The sequence below is a fragment of the Saccopteryx leptura genome, chromosome 5 (assembly GCF_036850995.1).
Source record: "Saccopteryx leptura isolate mSacLep1 chromosome 5, mSacLep1_pri_phased_curated, whole genome shotgun sequence".
Lineage (NCBI taxonomy): Eukaryota > Metazoa > Chordata > Mammalia > Chiroptera > Emballonuridae > Saccopteryx > Saccopteryx leptura.
In genome coordinates this window covers 37,256,633-37,271,516 of record NC_089507.1, presented here as the reverse complement: position 1 = coordinate 37,271,516, position 14,884 = coordinate 37,256,633, and the positions used below count along the sequence as shown (strand labels likewise).

Below are 14,884 nucleotides of genomic sequence, written 5' to 3'. Positions count from 1 at the left end.
CTAGAATTCATGCAACTGGAAATTGCTATAAGAAATAAAATTCAGATAAAATACTATGGGAGTCTCTGTGCACTTTATATTTATATGCAATTCCCACCAAAACTTCATATTAATAAAAGAAATCACCATTTGCTTTCATTGCTCTTTACGGGGGCTCTTGGGTTACACCACAATTCTGTTCCTATGACAGTGATATAACCTGAATTTTGGTGTAAGTTGAAATACACTCTAGCCTAACAGAAATGGAACACTTATGCTTTTAACAGTCCAAGATGGTGTACGTAAGAGTACTAGGGGATGCTAAGTCCCTCACTCATATGCCACATTACTGCATATTCTTCTGCCGCATGCAACCAAACTAGTTCGCCCATGTTGTCCGTAAGTATGACACTGACAGTGTTAAGCCAAAACACTTCTCAATTTTTTTTTTTTTTCCCCGAAGTTAGAAGCAGAGAGGCAGTCAGACAGACTCCCACATGCGCCCAACTGGGATCCACCCAGCATGCCCACCAGGGGTGTTGTGAAATTGCAACTAGAGCCATTCTAGCACCTGAGGTGGAGGCCATGGAGCCATCCTCAGCGTCTGGGCCAACTTTAGTCCAATAGAGCCTTGGCTGTGGGAGGGGAAGAGAGGGATCAAGAGAAAGGAGAGGGGGAAGTGTGGAAAAGTAGATGGGCGCTTCTCCTGTGTGCCCTGACTAGGAATCAAACTCGGGACTTCCACACGCCGGGTTGACATTCTACTGCTGAGCCAACTGGCCAGGGCCACTCATATCTCAATCTTATAAAGTCTTAATTGGAGTGAGCCTCATAAACTCAAAACATCATATGTCGAGACTGTCGTAACCTGAGGACCCCCTGTACTTGCAAATACAAATAATTTTATATAAGTATTTACTAACCATACCATGATTATTGTGTCAAAATAAGCTGTTCCTTTTGCATAATGCAGATGATAAAATAAAGGCCTATTAGCATAGGAGTCCTACTATCAACATACAGTAAGCCCAACACTACTTAAGTGGGGATGAAGAAAACATCAAGAGTTATGTACCCCTAGCATGAGTAATTTCATCCCAAAAAAGTTGCTAAGGTTTTAAAGTTACAGTCATTATTATAATGCAAAATTGACTTCCTGAAGTAAGTAATTTCTGAAAGAACTGGCTCTACTTAAGAAATAAAACGCAGGAGTGGGCAAAAGGAGGTTTACAGTTGTGTGTACATGAAAAACAGAGTTTATTATTGTATTATCATTATTATCAACCTACTTTTGCCCACTGGGTATTCAAAAGTACTTATGTGTTTATACATGGGTGAGCAAATGCAGGTTTACAGTTTATATGAAAAATAATAGAATAATTAAGAAATAATAAATCAAGAATAAACTGTTTCCCATACTTGCGACTTGTAAACCTACTTTTGCCCATCCCTGAATACTGGTTGATTCCATATAAGGCTGCTTAATAAATAAACTATAGTACAATTAATGAAAAGTTTATGTTCCTAATGCACAACTACATCGATCTGAAAAACACAGAAGTCATAAAAAAATCACAACCTGTACTCTAATATATTCCCTTCCTATATTTCCGTAAGATTCTTAATGTGCTCAGTGAGTCAATGACAATCCATTCACTTGATTCAGAATGTTACCAACTATAAAACATGAGACAACACATTGGCCTAAACTGGTCTACAGGATAATTAACTTAAAAACTATGAGGAGCAAAAAGAAATACTTATAATATTGTTGTTTCTGGACAAAAAAATTAAAAACCTACACTTAGTTTTAGATAAGTTATAAAATTGCAGCACAATAGAGATGCAAACTGTCAATTTAAGGTTTTCTAATTCTAACTAGAGAATTTGTTGTACTCAACTCATTTATAAAAACACTTTAATTTCAAGAATCAAAAATACTTCAGCTTCCCTGTAACTTTACTTAATTATCTTTAGGAAAGAAATATTTCCATGGTGAAATTCCCTTTTACCATGAGCTATAATTAAAATATAAGACTGTTAATTTTAGGTGTACAACATAATAGTTTATGCTTAAATTGCAGAGTTTAGTTAACACATCACCACATACAGGTACAATTTTCTTTACTTGTGATGAGAACTTTTGAGACCTATTCTCTCAAAAACTCATGGTGAAATTTTAACAAGAGTTCTTTCATATCATCGTAAGATGGAAAAATGTAAAAGCACTGGAATCAACCCCTAAAGGTTTGATACAGGCACACTACCTTTGATTCAGTCCCACAATTGTTATTTAAAAATAACTTACCCATACTGTGGTGCTCCCGTTTTAATGTCTCCTATGGTGACATGGACATCATCCTCATCATCATCACTGTCACTGTCACTATCATCTTCAGTCTCGGTCACTTTCTATACCAACATAAACAATTATACAATACATTCAATAATCCATTTCAACATCTAACATGAATAAATGAAGTACTTAACCACTTTGTGATTAAGCTAGTTTTACAGAAAAGAGTTGTAAGTTCACAGAACTGCTATTTATTTCAATTCATTTATAATTTCAATGCTTTACATGATGAAAAAAGGATTAATGCAAAAATCTTTTTTTGCTATTATCTTTGTGTAAATAATACCTCGGGATTTTTCCTACTATTTATAACTATTATCTTGCAAAATAGATATAAGGCAATTTACTAAGATACAGAGAAGATAAAATTATAAAAGTTTCTGAGAAACTCTTGGTAAAAAGGACATGAAGTTAAGAGAAAAACAATTAATTTTAAGAATCACAGTGTCCTGATTAAAAAGCACTAAACAGCAGCTCACCTATGCCTAGAATTCAGAAGAGACCTTGCAGGCAAACAGTTCAGGGAATACTTTGTTTCCATGGGTATAAATGTGGGGCTCTTTACAAAGATTTGGGGTTTTTTTGGTGACAAAGTCAGACAGAGGGACAGATAGGGACAGACAGCCTGGAAGGGAGAGAGATGAGAAGCATCAATTCTTCTTTGCGGCACCTTAGTTGTTCATTGATTGCTTTCTCATATGGGCCTTGACCGTGGGGCTACAGTAGACCGAGTGACCCCTTGCTCGAGCCAGTGACCTTGGGTCCAAGCTGGTGAGCCTTGCTCAAACCAGATGAGCTCCGCTCAAGCTGGCAACCTTGGGGTCTCGAACCTGGGTCCTCTGCGTCCTAGTATGACGCTCTATCCACTGCGCCACCGCCTGGTCAGGTTCTAAAAGGCTATTTTGTGCTTAGTTACATAATAGTGAATTTAAAAAGTAGAACACCTAGGCAAAATAATTTTTGTATACAAATTCAAACTTGCAGAACAATTTCTGTTTTTATTTTTACAGCATTAGAATGTTAAAAATATTCATAGTACCCATTATATGTCCACACCCTCAAACTATATCACTTTGAACAAGCATGAGGTCAAATACTGGCACATAAAAATTTTTTTTTACTAAAAAACATGACAATCAATGTTGGGTTTAAAGATTCAAATGTTTGCTTTAAAAATCAGGGGATGATCTATTCAGTTGATCAATGACCACTAAGTTCCTTAAGGCAAAACATCAATGCCCTATTTCACACATGCCCTATTTCATCTGAACTCTTCCCACTACTTCTCTTCGCTATGCTTTTGATGGCACTAAGATGATGTAGGTGGCCAGGTCATGCATGATACTTAAAGTCATTAAATTTTGGCTTTGTTCTAAGTGAAAGCAAAACTATTGGTAAAAATTTCAGACAGAGAAGTAACGAGATTGGAAAGCTTTATGTTACCGGTTTAGGCACGCCGTTTTCAGCAGTTTCATCTTCATTTCCAGATGGGGGATTATTAGCACTACAAACAACAAAAATAAGTACACATCCCTAGTATTACTTTTCAGAAGTACAGATAAGGTACACTAGTATTTTTTTTTGTTTTATTTATTGATTTTAGAGAGTAGGGAGAGGAGGAGAGAAAAATAGAAACATCAGTCTGTTGCTCCACTCATCCCTGCATTCACTGGTTTACTTGTGTTACATGCCCTGACCGAGATCGAACCCTCAATCCTAACGTATCGGGACAATGCTCCAACTGAGCTACAACTATGTCTGAGAGTTTCCTAAAATTGTTTCTACTGATGCTAAGAAGATGGATGGTAAAAACTATGTACCTGTCTTACTACGCTATTCCTGCCTTACATAAAACACATACTCAACAAGAAAGAGGATGGAATTGCCTCCATAATTTGTTAATGATGTCATATTAGCAATTTGATGATGGGGTATGATTTGAGGGGTTGTTTTGGGTTTTTTTTTTTGCACTTTTAAAATATGTATCACACTTAATCAACTTTACTTATCCTAAATCTTTATTGAACATCCATTATGTGCCAGGTACTACTGTAATTGCCAAGGACTACCTAATAGTTCCCTCTTTTTAGATATAAATTATGACCACATGAACTCTCAGTATTCAATTAACATATATGCTTCTGGCTTTCTGTTTCATCCATTTTATTGGATGGTATGTTTCTCATCATATAAAAACAAATTTTAAGATAAAAAGTTCATCTTCATTTAAAACTGCCTTACAATTTGATACTAATGACAGCTACAAACTAATTTTGATGTATTTAAAAACTAATTACTTTTTTAAGGCCAGTTAATACTAGAATTTGCCATTACAACAAAATTGACACAACAGTAAGATACTCTTAATCTCATGTCTTCCTCTCAAGTATATGGCCATTATTAATAATCAAATAAAACTTCTAGTACTATAGTATAACTGGTTTCTTAAATTTTTAATAATTATAATTTCCATAGAGGGAATTAACCATTTACCTCATTTTATAAAGAAATACAAGTACAAAGCAACTAACAATTATTCAGTAACATTTCTATTTAAAAAAAAATCTAGATGTTGATATTGTTCAAAGGTATATAGATCATTAGATTTCTGCTATCTTCTTAACAATCTGTTATGCAGTTTCTATACAAATCAATTTATTTTCTACCTTGATATTTTATAAATACAATCTCCAAATAAAGTAAAATAAAGGATAAAAACTGATAGTTTATCTGTTAAATTTTCACTGTTCTATTACTTGACACAAGAAAACAACTATATTTTTACAGAATATTTACCTCCTGCTTCTAGGTAGCCAGGTTACTTACAACCTTATATTCATTTAAAAAAAATTTATTTTGTTCAGTGAGAGGTGAGGAGGCAAAGCAGACTCCTACATGCACCACCAGGATCCACCTGCAAGCCTACTAGTGGGTGATGCTCTGCCCTGCTGGGGCCATTACTCCGTTGATCAGCAACCAAGCTATTTTAGGGCCTGAGGTGAGGCCATGGTGCCATCCTCAGCGCCTGGGGCCAACTTGCTCAGATGAGCCATAGCTGCGGGAAAGAAGAGGAAAGAGGGAGAGAGAAAAGGGGGAGGTGGGGAGGTAGAGAGGTAGAGAGAAAAAAGGGAGGAGAGGAAGAAAGGAGGAAAAGCAGATGGTCGCTTCTCCTGTGTGCCCTGACCGGGAATCGAACCTGGGACTTCCACACACTGGACCAATGCTCTACCTCTGAGCCAACTGGCCTGGGACACCAATTAACTTCTTGACCAAATGAAAAACAGGACATGAAGAAATACTTAAGTAATTTCCAAACAATAAATTCCACAAATCCTTATTTTGTGGTCAAATTTAGCATTAGAAACTGGGTTGAATACATAAATTTAAAAACTAAATGATAAAATTTCAGATGATATTGCAATGAGTTAAAAGAAATATCTTCCAACATAGAGGATAGTTTTAAGTGGGGAAGAAAACTCTAATTTCAGAACCCACAAAGCTATTTCTAGTTGTACTCACTTCTTTCTTCCATTCACTTGTTTTTAAATAACAGCTCTGAGATATATACCACAAAATCCACTCATTTGAAATGTACAACTCAACGGTTTTTAGTGTGTTTACAGAATAGTGCATCAATAACAACTATCTAATTCTGAAACATTTTCATCACCCCAAAAATAAATCTTGTACGTATCAGTCACTATCCATTTTACCCTGTACCCAGTCTGGACAAACACTAACTTTCTTGAGTCTCTATGGATCTACCTATTCTGCCTATCTAATATAAGTAGAATTATATAATACATAGTCCTTTGTGACTGACTTCTTTCACTTAGCATAATGTTTCCAAGGTTTACCCATGTTGTAATACATGAGTACCTCATTTCTTTTTACTGCCAAAGAGTATTCTACTATATAAGTACACCACATTTTATCTATCCATTCATTATTTAATGAACATGGGTTATTTCCATTTTTTGGCTATTATAAATAATGCTGCTAATAAACACTCATGTACAGCAGGTGTTCAAATAACATCTTTTTGTTTAAAGTCGTTTTGTTCTAATATTGATAAGGAGCCTAGGAACATAACTTTTGTTTATATCAATTAGTCTATGGCAGAACCGATCTCATTAAAGGTAGCTTCACTTAAACTTGTAGAATCTATCCATGGCGTTAAGTGAGAACTCAACTGTACAAGTTTTTGTGTAGACATATGTTTTCATTTCTCTTAAGGTATACAGACATAGCAGTATATTCCTGGATCACATGTTAACTGTATGGTTAACCTCTTAAGGAACTGCCAGTGTGTTTCCCAAAGCAGCTGTACCATTTTACAATCCTATCATCAGTGTAGGGGGGTTCCAATTTCTCCATATCCTCACCAACACCTTTCACTGTCTTTTTGATTACTGCCATCCTAGTGGATGTAAAGTGCCTTTTCCTCTACTTATTAAGCCCAATATTCTCTAAAAGCTGTTTTTGTTTAACCATCCCTTCCCCATTACAGAACACTAAAGCTTCTAGTCAGAGTCAACTTGTATGCATGAGTTGTTTTGAAATTTAGAATTCAGTTTCTGGCTCCCAGTACAACACTCATACTATTCTAGCAATATAACAAAAGAAACTAATCTTATAAAAAATTCATTAATTCCACTTTGCATTTAAATAAATATAAAATGCTGAAATTATAACAAAAGTGCATTACACTATCAGAAATATTAATTAGTAATTAAAATTATTTTAAAATTTTTAAGTTTAAATTTTTTTTCTTAGTAGTCTAATGGTTACATTGCATATTCCACTACTGAGCTCACTTAAGAATAAAAAGTTACTTAACAATAAAAAGTATTTAAATCTTTACTTCAAAATCTTTGTTCCCTGAGCTACTAGCAAATAGACTGGTATAAGATTAGGTCCTGAAACAGGAATAAACTCCCAAACATTCAATGTCTTCCAACCTTTAGTCAAAAAGTTGTAATCAAACCAATGATTATAATAAAATAATTCTGACAATTTGTTGACAGAACTGTATCACACGATCTATGTTAAGTATCAACAAGAAATTTCACTAACCTGGTATTTTCTTCTTCTGGCCTTTCAACTTCATTTTCATCTACCAAAAAAAATATGTAAATAAATAAATAAAATTAACAAACTACTCTTAAAGAAACCAGTAGTATGAAAATCTGAAGTGATCATCACAAGCACTAACCTAGGTCCTTTGCCAAATCACTGTGCACATGCACGTCCCATGGGCCTATAAGCACATCCAAAGTTAGATCACCTTATAACGACTTAACAAAATACGTCTTTTATGAAAAAAAAAAAAAAAGTCAGACTTTACTTCCATAAAAATCAACTCAGGTATTAAAGACTTCTAGATCTCTGTAAAGGAAACCCTACACGTTTACATTTAAAGAGTATTACTAATGCTAAATCTTGCCACCAAAGACAACTTATTTTACAAGGTTATCAGAAACAAAGTTTGTCAAAGTCACATCATCAAGGAGCTGCTACATGGTGCCCAAACGTATGTTTTTTACTACACTATTCTAAAGCCAATCAAGAATATAGATTTCTGGCAAGGAACAAATATTAACTCTTAAATCTAATATATGAAACAAACAAAATGGGACTGTGACTTGATAAAAATTAAAAACCCAATGTCTAAACAAGTCGTTTTCAACAAAGAAGTACAAGATGCATTAAAATTTGAAAAAAAAAATGCTAAGACAATATTGAAAACTATAAGCCTAAGGGACATTGTGTTACTTCTACGATGTGGGTCAAAAAATAGTCTCTTAAATGAAAAAAACTTCACCTTAATACATACAGGAGACATTCGGGATTTTCTTTATGGGCCATAATGTATTCCATCTCTTTCTTTCTCTCTTAATTAATTATTTTTAAAGCACGACTTTCAGACAAGGAGGTACCCTTGCAGGTGCATTCCATACAAACTGACCATCAAGAAACAAGACGTTAGTTTTACAGTATCAACTTTATTTAGCTCTTACAGAATGACTGTTGCTTAAAGAACAGGACAGAAAGGGCATCCTACAGCCAAGGGGCTTGAAGAGACACACCAACACTGCTCACGATCAATATAAAAAACAAGAGCCAAGAGCGCGGAGGACAGGAGGCCGAGAAGCCTTGGCGGGGCGGAGGACGAGGATGGGGGCCGGGCCCCGCGCCCGGGTACCAGGTCCGACCCAGCCGTCGCCGGGGGCGTGCGTGCTGGGGGTGCGTGCTGGGCGACAGGAGGCCGAGGCGGGTGGGGGGACGCGCACGCCGCGCTCGGCCTGACTTAGGCCGAACCAGGTGCCCTACCAGAGGCCCCAAGCAGGGCCTTGAGGGGTCCAGGAGGAGGACCGTTTGCGCGCCGGGAGGAGAGGCCCGAGAGAACCGGGGAGAGAGAGAAGGGACAGGAAGTTCCGTACCGCCATAGAGCCACTCTTCCTCCTCATCCCCTCCGGTCCCGCCGCTCAGCTCCGACACTAGGCGCTCTGCCTCCCCGGCCGACATGGCCGCCCCCAGCACAAGTTAAAGGCAGCGGTCAACAGCCCCCTCAAACCCCTTCCCCAGTCTCGCTGCCTGAGGACGGGAGAGGGGCGCAAGAACGCCAGCGATCGAAAGAAGGAAGCACGAGACACAAATCCACGGGACGTGAACGCCGTAGCAGAGGCGGCAAATAAGACTCTGGCCTCGGCCCGCCTGCACATGCGCAGCAGCTTCTAAGTGGCGCGACGTCTGTAGTTGGCCACCTGGGCTATTATGCGCATGCGCATCGTAGTTAGCCCTGCCCCTATACATTCCCACTGTGCTTTTCTAGCTCTGATAGCTGTCTTGGCTTCCTGCGTAAATTAGGGTTCCCCTCCCCCAACCATTCCTCTAATAATCCGTATTGCCTTCGCCTACTAGTACTCTATTATTTCTTACTGCCCTTGATGCTTTCTCTTCGCAACCTTTTTTCCTGTTTTTCAATATTCTTAAAAGCCTTTTTTCTATTCTTCGTACGTTGTATTAGCGCTACTAAAGAATAGTTCTACCTGTCAGTCCCCTGTTTCTTGTTAAATAAGAAGTGATAATTCATGGACTCTTTCTTGAAAAATTAATATTAACAGCAAACAAAAGCAAAACTAATATAGGAATAGTGCATTCTCCTTGTTAAAGCATTATAGTTAAGGTAAAAGACGCCACCCCCCAATTATGGACCTATCCAGTGTCCTTTCCAAAGGTAGCTCTTGTTATTTGTTTGCTTGAATCATACTGAAATTTTCTACACATTTACTTCAGGTGAATTGTATTGTTTTAGTGGGAGAAACTAAGGTTAATCTTTTTGTGAATTGCTTTATTATTATTTTTTAATTGAACAGCGCCTTGGAGATCCTTTCATGTTAGTACATATATTTCAAACAATGTCCATTTTTAAGTGCTTCATAATATTCAATAACGTGGCTCTAATAAAGTGAATATGGCTATTCCTCTGTAGATGTCATTTAGATTTTCAATTTTTCATTTTAACACAAAATAAAACCTATAATTGAAGATCCTTGTCAATGACTTCTTGTAGATGTGTATCAGTGTTTCTCCGAGATAGATCATAAAGTATCTGCAGGTTTTATTTTAGCAGATAATGCCAAATTTTCAGGCCACTTTTGACAATACATCTTTCAAGAAGATGACAGGGCCCTGGCCGGTTGGCTCAGCGGTAGAGCATCGGCCTAGCGTGCGGAGGACCCAGGTTCGATTCCCGGCCAGGGCACACAGGAGAAGCGCCCATTTGCTTCTCCACCCCTCCGCAGCGCTTTCCTCTCTGTCTCTCTCTTCCCCTCCCGCAGCCAAGGCTCCATTGGAGCAAAGATGGCCCGGGCGCTGGGGATGGCTCTGTGGCCTCTGCCTCAGGCGCTAGAGTGGCTCTGGTCGCAACATGGAGACGCCCAGGATGGGCAGAGCATCGCCCCCTGGTGGGCAGAGCATCGCCCCTGGTGGGCGTGCCGGGTGGATCCCGGTCGGGCGCATGCGGGAGTCTGTCTGACTGTCTCTCCCTGTTTCCAGCTTCAGAAAAATGAAAAAAAAAAAAAAAAAAAAGAAGATGACAGATGATTGGTAAAAACTAGTGTTCTAGTTCTTGAGTATACTGCCTAGTTTCTGACCTCAGGTAATCAACCTTCCTCTGCTTCAGTTTTCTCAGCAATAAAATGGAAAAGCTGAATTAGATGATCTCTAAAGCCTTTCAGTTCTAAAGTTTTCAAACAAGACATTTTTTCAATGAAAAGAAACCAATATAATTTTTAAAATCAATAATTTTCCATTCTCTAATAAGTAAATACTAGCTTTTGTTTGTTTATTTAACAATTACTAAATATCTGCTGTTTAAGAAATTGGAAAATAAAGATATAACTAAAACATAGTCCCTGCCCTGAAAGAGCTCTCTATTATGTAAAGGTGGTAAGCAATGAGCTGTCCTACAGGGAAAAGATAGATCTGCTATAAAGGAAGCGCAAATCGTTCCCATCCTACCAGTTTGATACCGTTTTATATAATTTAAATGAATCATGTGGTTTTAATTGTTCTACTTTTGAACACTCTTCTATCTGCTATTCTCAGTCTCTCTTACCTGTATGGGAAAATCCCTGCATCCTTCTGAACTCTTAAGACATAATCAACTTTGTGACATCTTTCCTAAATTCCACTTTATCTCTTCCCATTTCTTTCTTTATTCAGTAAACATTTATGTAGGGATTGCCAAGTGCCAGGAACTCTTCTAGGCTATGTAGATGCAGCGGTGAGAAAAAAAAAAAAAGTTCTCCTCTCATGAAGCTTTCATTCTAATGAAGAGATAGCCAATAAACATAAATGTATGTCAGTGGTAACAAGGATTATCTTGGCCTTTACTGGAAGTAATGGAATGAAGGTTTTACATTCTGCATGGGAGTGTCATATAGCCATCATTATAGTTTGATTTATCATTCCATGAGCATATAATGAACTTTGATAGTTTCATGGAAGAAACAACTGCCTTATGCTGAGGAGCCTCTATTTCCTTTCAGCTACCTGAAATGAGCTTGTTTTTCAAAGAATTACTTAAACGGAACTGAAGAATTATTAAATAATAATGGATGCATCTAAATTGCCTTCATGGAGGTAGCATTTGAGCTAAGCTTTAAAAGAAAGATTTCCACAAGCAGAGAAGCCCATAAATCACTAAAGCCAGTCTTAAAAGACATCTTCCTGCTTGTTTTCAAATTGGGTTCCTTGCCTGGATAAGCTCCCTCAGTTAAAGATGTCTTTATCACCTTATTCTTCAGGGGAAACTTTAAAGATAGGTAGCTTGAAGATATTGTATAAAATTATGATGTTATTAAACTATAATACTCTATATATTCTGATTATATTTGTTTCCCATGTAATTTTTTTTGTGACCTGTTGGTTCTTTGCAAAACAACAATAACAACAAAGCATCAATTGTAATGTATCTATCTCAGAATTACTGAAGGAAAATTCTTAATAGATGATTAAAACGATGATAAGAGTACAGGAGTTAAGAACAAAATAAAAGTACTTTGCTCAGTATCTAACATAGCAAGGACTCATAAATGTGTTTTGATTATGTCATTTAGGCCCAACTGTGCTATTTGCTGTTAATTTTAGATGTATTGCTTTGATTTCAGTGTTCCTTCAGTTTTCTCATCAGCAAATCAATATATTAAAATAAAACTCTACACCCACTTCTTGGAAGAATAACAAAGCTAAAATGAGGTTTCAAATGTCAAAGCATTTGAAAGGTTAGTGGCAAGCAGGTGGTGAGTTATGGTTTAGACCTGCTGTCCTTTGAACAATCTGAATTACTGCATATGTGCAAAGGGTTTTCTTTCTCTCTAGATATTTCCATGAGCAATTAAGTCCCAATTATCTATCCTCCTCTATATTCGTACTCGTCCCACTTAGTTTGCCTTCATTGGTTGCTTCTGATATATGCCCTGACTAGGGACTAAACCCACGACTTCAGTGAGCTAGGGCTGAAAATTGTATCGTTTTGTATTACATCTGCACTGTTAATTAAACTGCACATTCTTTGAGGGTGAGAAGATTTTTTTTCTGTAGTCAGCAGATCCTGTCTTGCAATGTCAATGACATGGAAAGTGCATAGTAAATCTTTAAATTGATTGTGCATATTGAGGATTTCAAAATGAGGTGAGGCGAGATATGCTTGATTTTATGAGGTGTAGAAATAATTGCTGTTCTTTTTAGTGAAAGACAAATCACATTGAAATAAGGTAAATCTGATTATCTTAAGCATGTAATTTTAGCAGGAATTAATTTGACTCTACCACAACAGTTGAGAGCAAGAAGTGAAAGAAAGGAAATTTTGACACACAAAATGGATGAACCTTGAAGATATTATGCTAAGTGAAATAAGCCCATCACAGAGAGACAAATATTGTTTGCTTTCATTTATATGAGGTATCTAGAGTAGTCAATTCACAAAACCACAAAATAGAATGATGGTTGCCAGGATTTGGGGAGGGGGAAATAGGGAATTGTCATTTAATGAATAGACTGTAGAGTTTCAGTTTTGCAAGATGAAAAGCTCTGTAGATTGGTTGCACATAAATGCAAAAATACTACTGAATCATTCACTTAAAAATGGTTAAGATAGCAAATTTTATGTTATCTGTATCTTGTCACACTTTAAAAATCAGACAAATAAACAAAACGTGTCCCAACCGAACTCAGTACATTTATATCCCAAACTGCTTCTTTTTTGATTTTCCAAATCGCAGTGACTGCCATGTAAGTGGACATTAATCAGAAAATTTCCCTCTGCTTTACTCTGTCAATCAGGTTATTGGCTATGTCCGTTTAATATCTCTTTATACACCCCTCAGTGTCTATTATCTTCATTGGTTCCTTACTTACTCTGGGCAGAATGGTTGCTGTTACTGTTTCCTAACAGTTCTCCTTGCTCAAAATCTTACTGCCACATCTTTACTGGAATTTTTTTCTAAACTCCAGGTGTGAACAAATTATTTCCACTCTTAAAACTACTTTAATAGTTCCCCTAGGCTGCTACTATTTAAAATAAAAAATAAGACTCATCCTGATCTAATCCATTCCTTTCTAGTTACTAGCGCCCATCTCATCTTGAGTCTCTATACAGTATACTCCAGTTATACTAAACTATTTGTAGTTCCAAAGAACATACTGTATGGTTTCATAACTCACTTTATTCATGCTACAGTTTCTGCCTGGACTGCCAGGAATCCTCGACCCCATCTTGTCCACCTGGTGAACACCTGGTTTTCTTTGAAGGCAACTCAAAACTCATTTCCTATATGAAATTTTCAACCACTTCCTTTTTCAGTTCATCCAGTCAGAATTTATTTTTCTCCTTTTGTAATTCCTACACATTAAAAAAAAAGTCACTACGTCTTTAACATTTTATTGCACTTGCTCACTTTACCTGTATGGGTGCTTTTAATTGATTCTTTTGAAGGCAAAGCTGTGGCTTATTTGTTTTTATATCCCCAATGTCCAACACAGTTTCTGGAATATTATACAAGTCCATTAGAAGTTGGTTGATTGACTACATTATTTATTATATGGATATGAATTGAATATTAGTCAACATTTATTGAACACCTGTTATCTTCTAGCATTGGGGATACACAATACATAATAGTGCACAATTTAGCTCAACACGTATGTTAAAGAAAATAGGTATGTTAAAACTTACCCCAAGATATGTCAAATGCTTAGTAGAGGTATCAACTGAATGTTCTGTGTTGAGGGGCTTAAGAGGATGTGGTGATTATAGCCGTGTTGGTGATTTAGTAAGGTGACCACCTTTTTTACAATGAAAAGGAGTACAAAAAGAAATTGAACAAAAAAACATTGTAAATACAGTAGAGCGTCGGCCTAGCATGCGGAGGACCCGGGTTCGATTCCCGGCCAGGGCACATAGGAGAAGCGCCCATTTGCTTCTCCACCCCTCCGCCGCGCTCTCCTCTCTGTCTCTCTCTTCCCCTCCCGCAGCCGAGGCTCCATTGGAGCAAAGATGGCCCCGGCACTGGGGATGGCTCTGTGGCCTCTGCCTCAGGCGCTAGAGTGGCTCTGGTCGCAATATGGCGACGCCCAGGATGGGCAGAGCATCGCCCCCTGGTGGGCAGAGCGTCGCCCCATGGTGGGCGTGCCGGGTGGATCCCGGTCGGGCGCATGCGGGAGTCTGTCTGACTGTCTCTCCCTGTTTCCAGCTTCAGAAAAAAGAAAAAAAAAAAAAAACGAGAAAAAAAAAAAAAAAACATTGTAAATAAAATAAACATTTTATTCACTGCAACAATAATACACTATAACAGTGGTCTCTAAACCCTGGGCCACGGACCGGTACCAGTCTGTGGGCCATTTGGTACCGGTCCGCAGAAAAAGAATAAATAACTTACATTATTTCTGTTTTATTTATATTTAAGTCTGAACGATGTTTTATTTTTAAAAAATGACCAGATTCCCTGTTTCATCCGTCTAAGACTCACTCTTGACGCTTGT

At 37.5% G+C, this 14,884-nt stretch overlaps 1 protein-coding gene across 8 annotated transcripts in view; it reads right to left on the bottom strand.

Annotated features, from left to right (window-relative positions):
• Positions 1-9,061, bottom strand: part of FIP1L1 (factor interacting with PAPOLA and CPSF1) — an 84,693-nt gene extending 75,632 nt beyond the window's left edge. For 4 of the 8 annotated variants that reach the window (XM_066387198.1, XM_066387199.1, XM_066387201.1 and 1 more), the window contains exons 1-5: positions 8,779-9,061; positions 7,551-7,595; positions 7,412-7,451; positions 3,779-3,839; positions 2,288-2,391 (exon numbers count right to left, since the gene is read on the bottom strand). In XM_066387198.1, the coding sequence (XP_066243295.1) occupies positions 2,288-2,391; positions 3,779-3,839; positions 7,412-7,451; positions 7,551-7,595; positions 8,779-8,863 (335 nt within the window). In that variant the 5' untranslated portion in view covers positions 8,864-9,061. The remainder of the gene's footprint in view (positions 1-2,287; positions 2,392-3,778; positions 3,840-7,411; positions 7,452-7,550; positions 7,596-8,778) is intronic. The other 4 variants (XM_066387200.1, XM_066387202.1, XM_066387205.1 and 1 more) reach the window with 1 other exon arrangement.
• Positions 9,062-14,884: the final 5,823 nt, after the last annotated feature.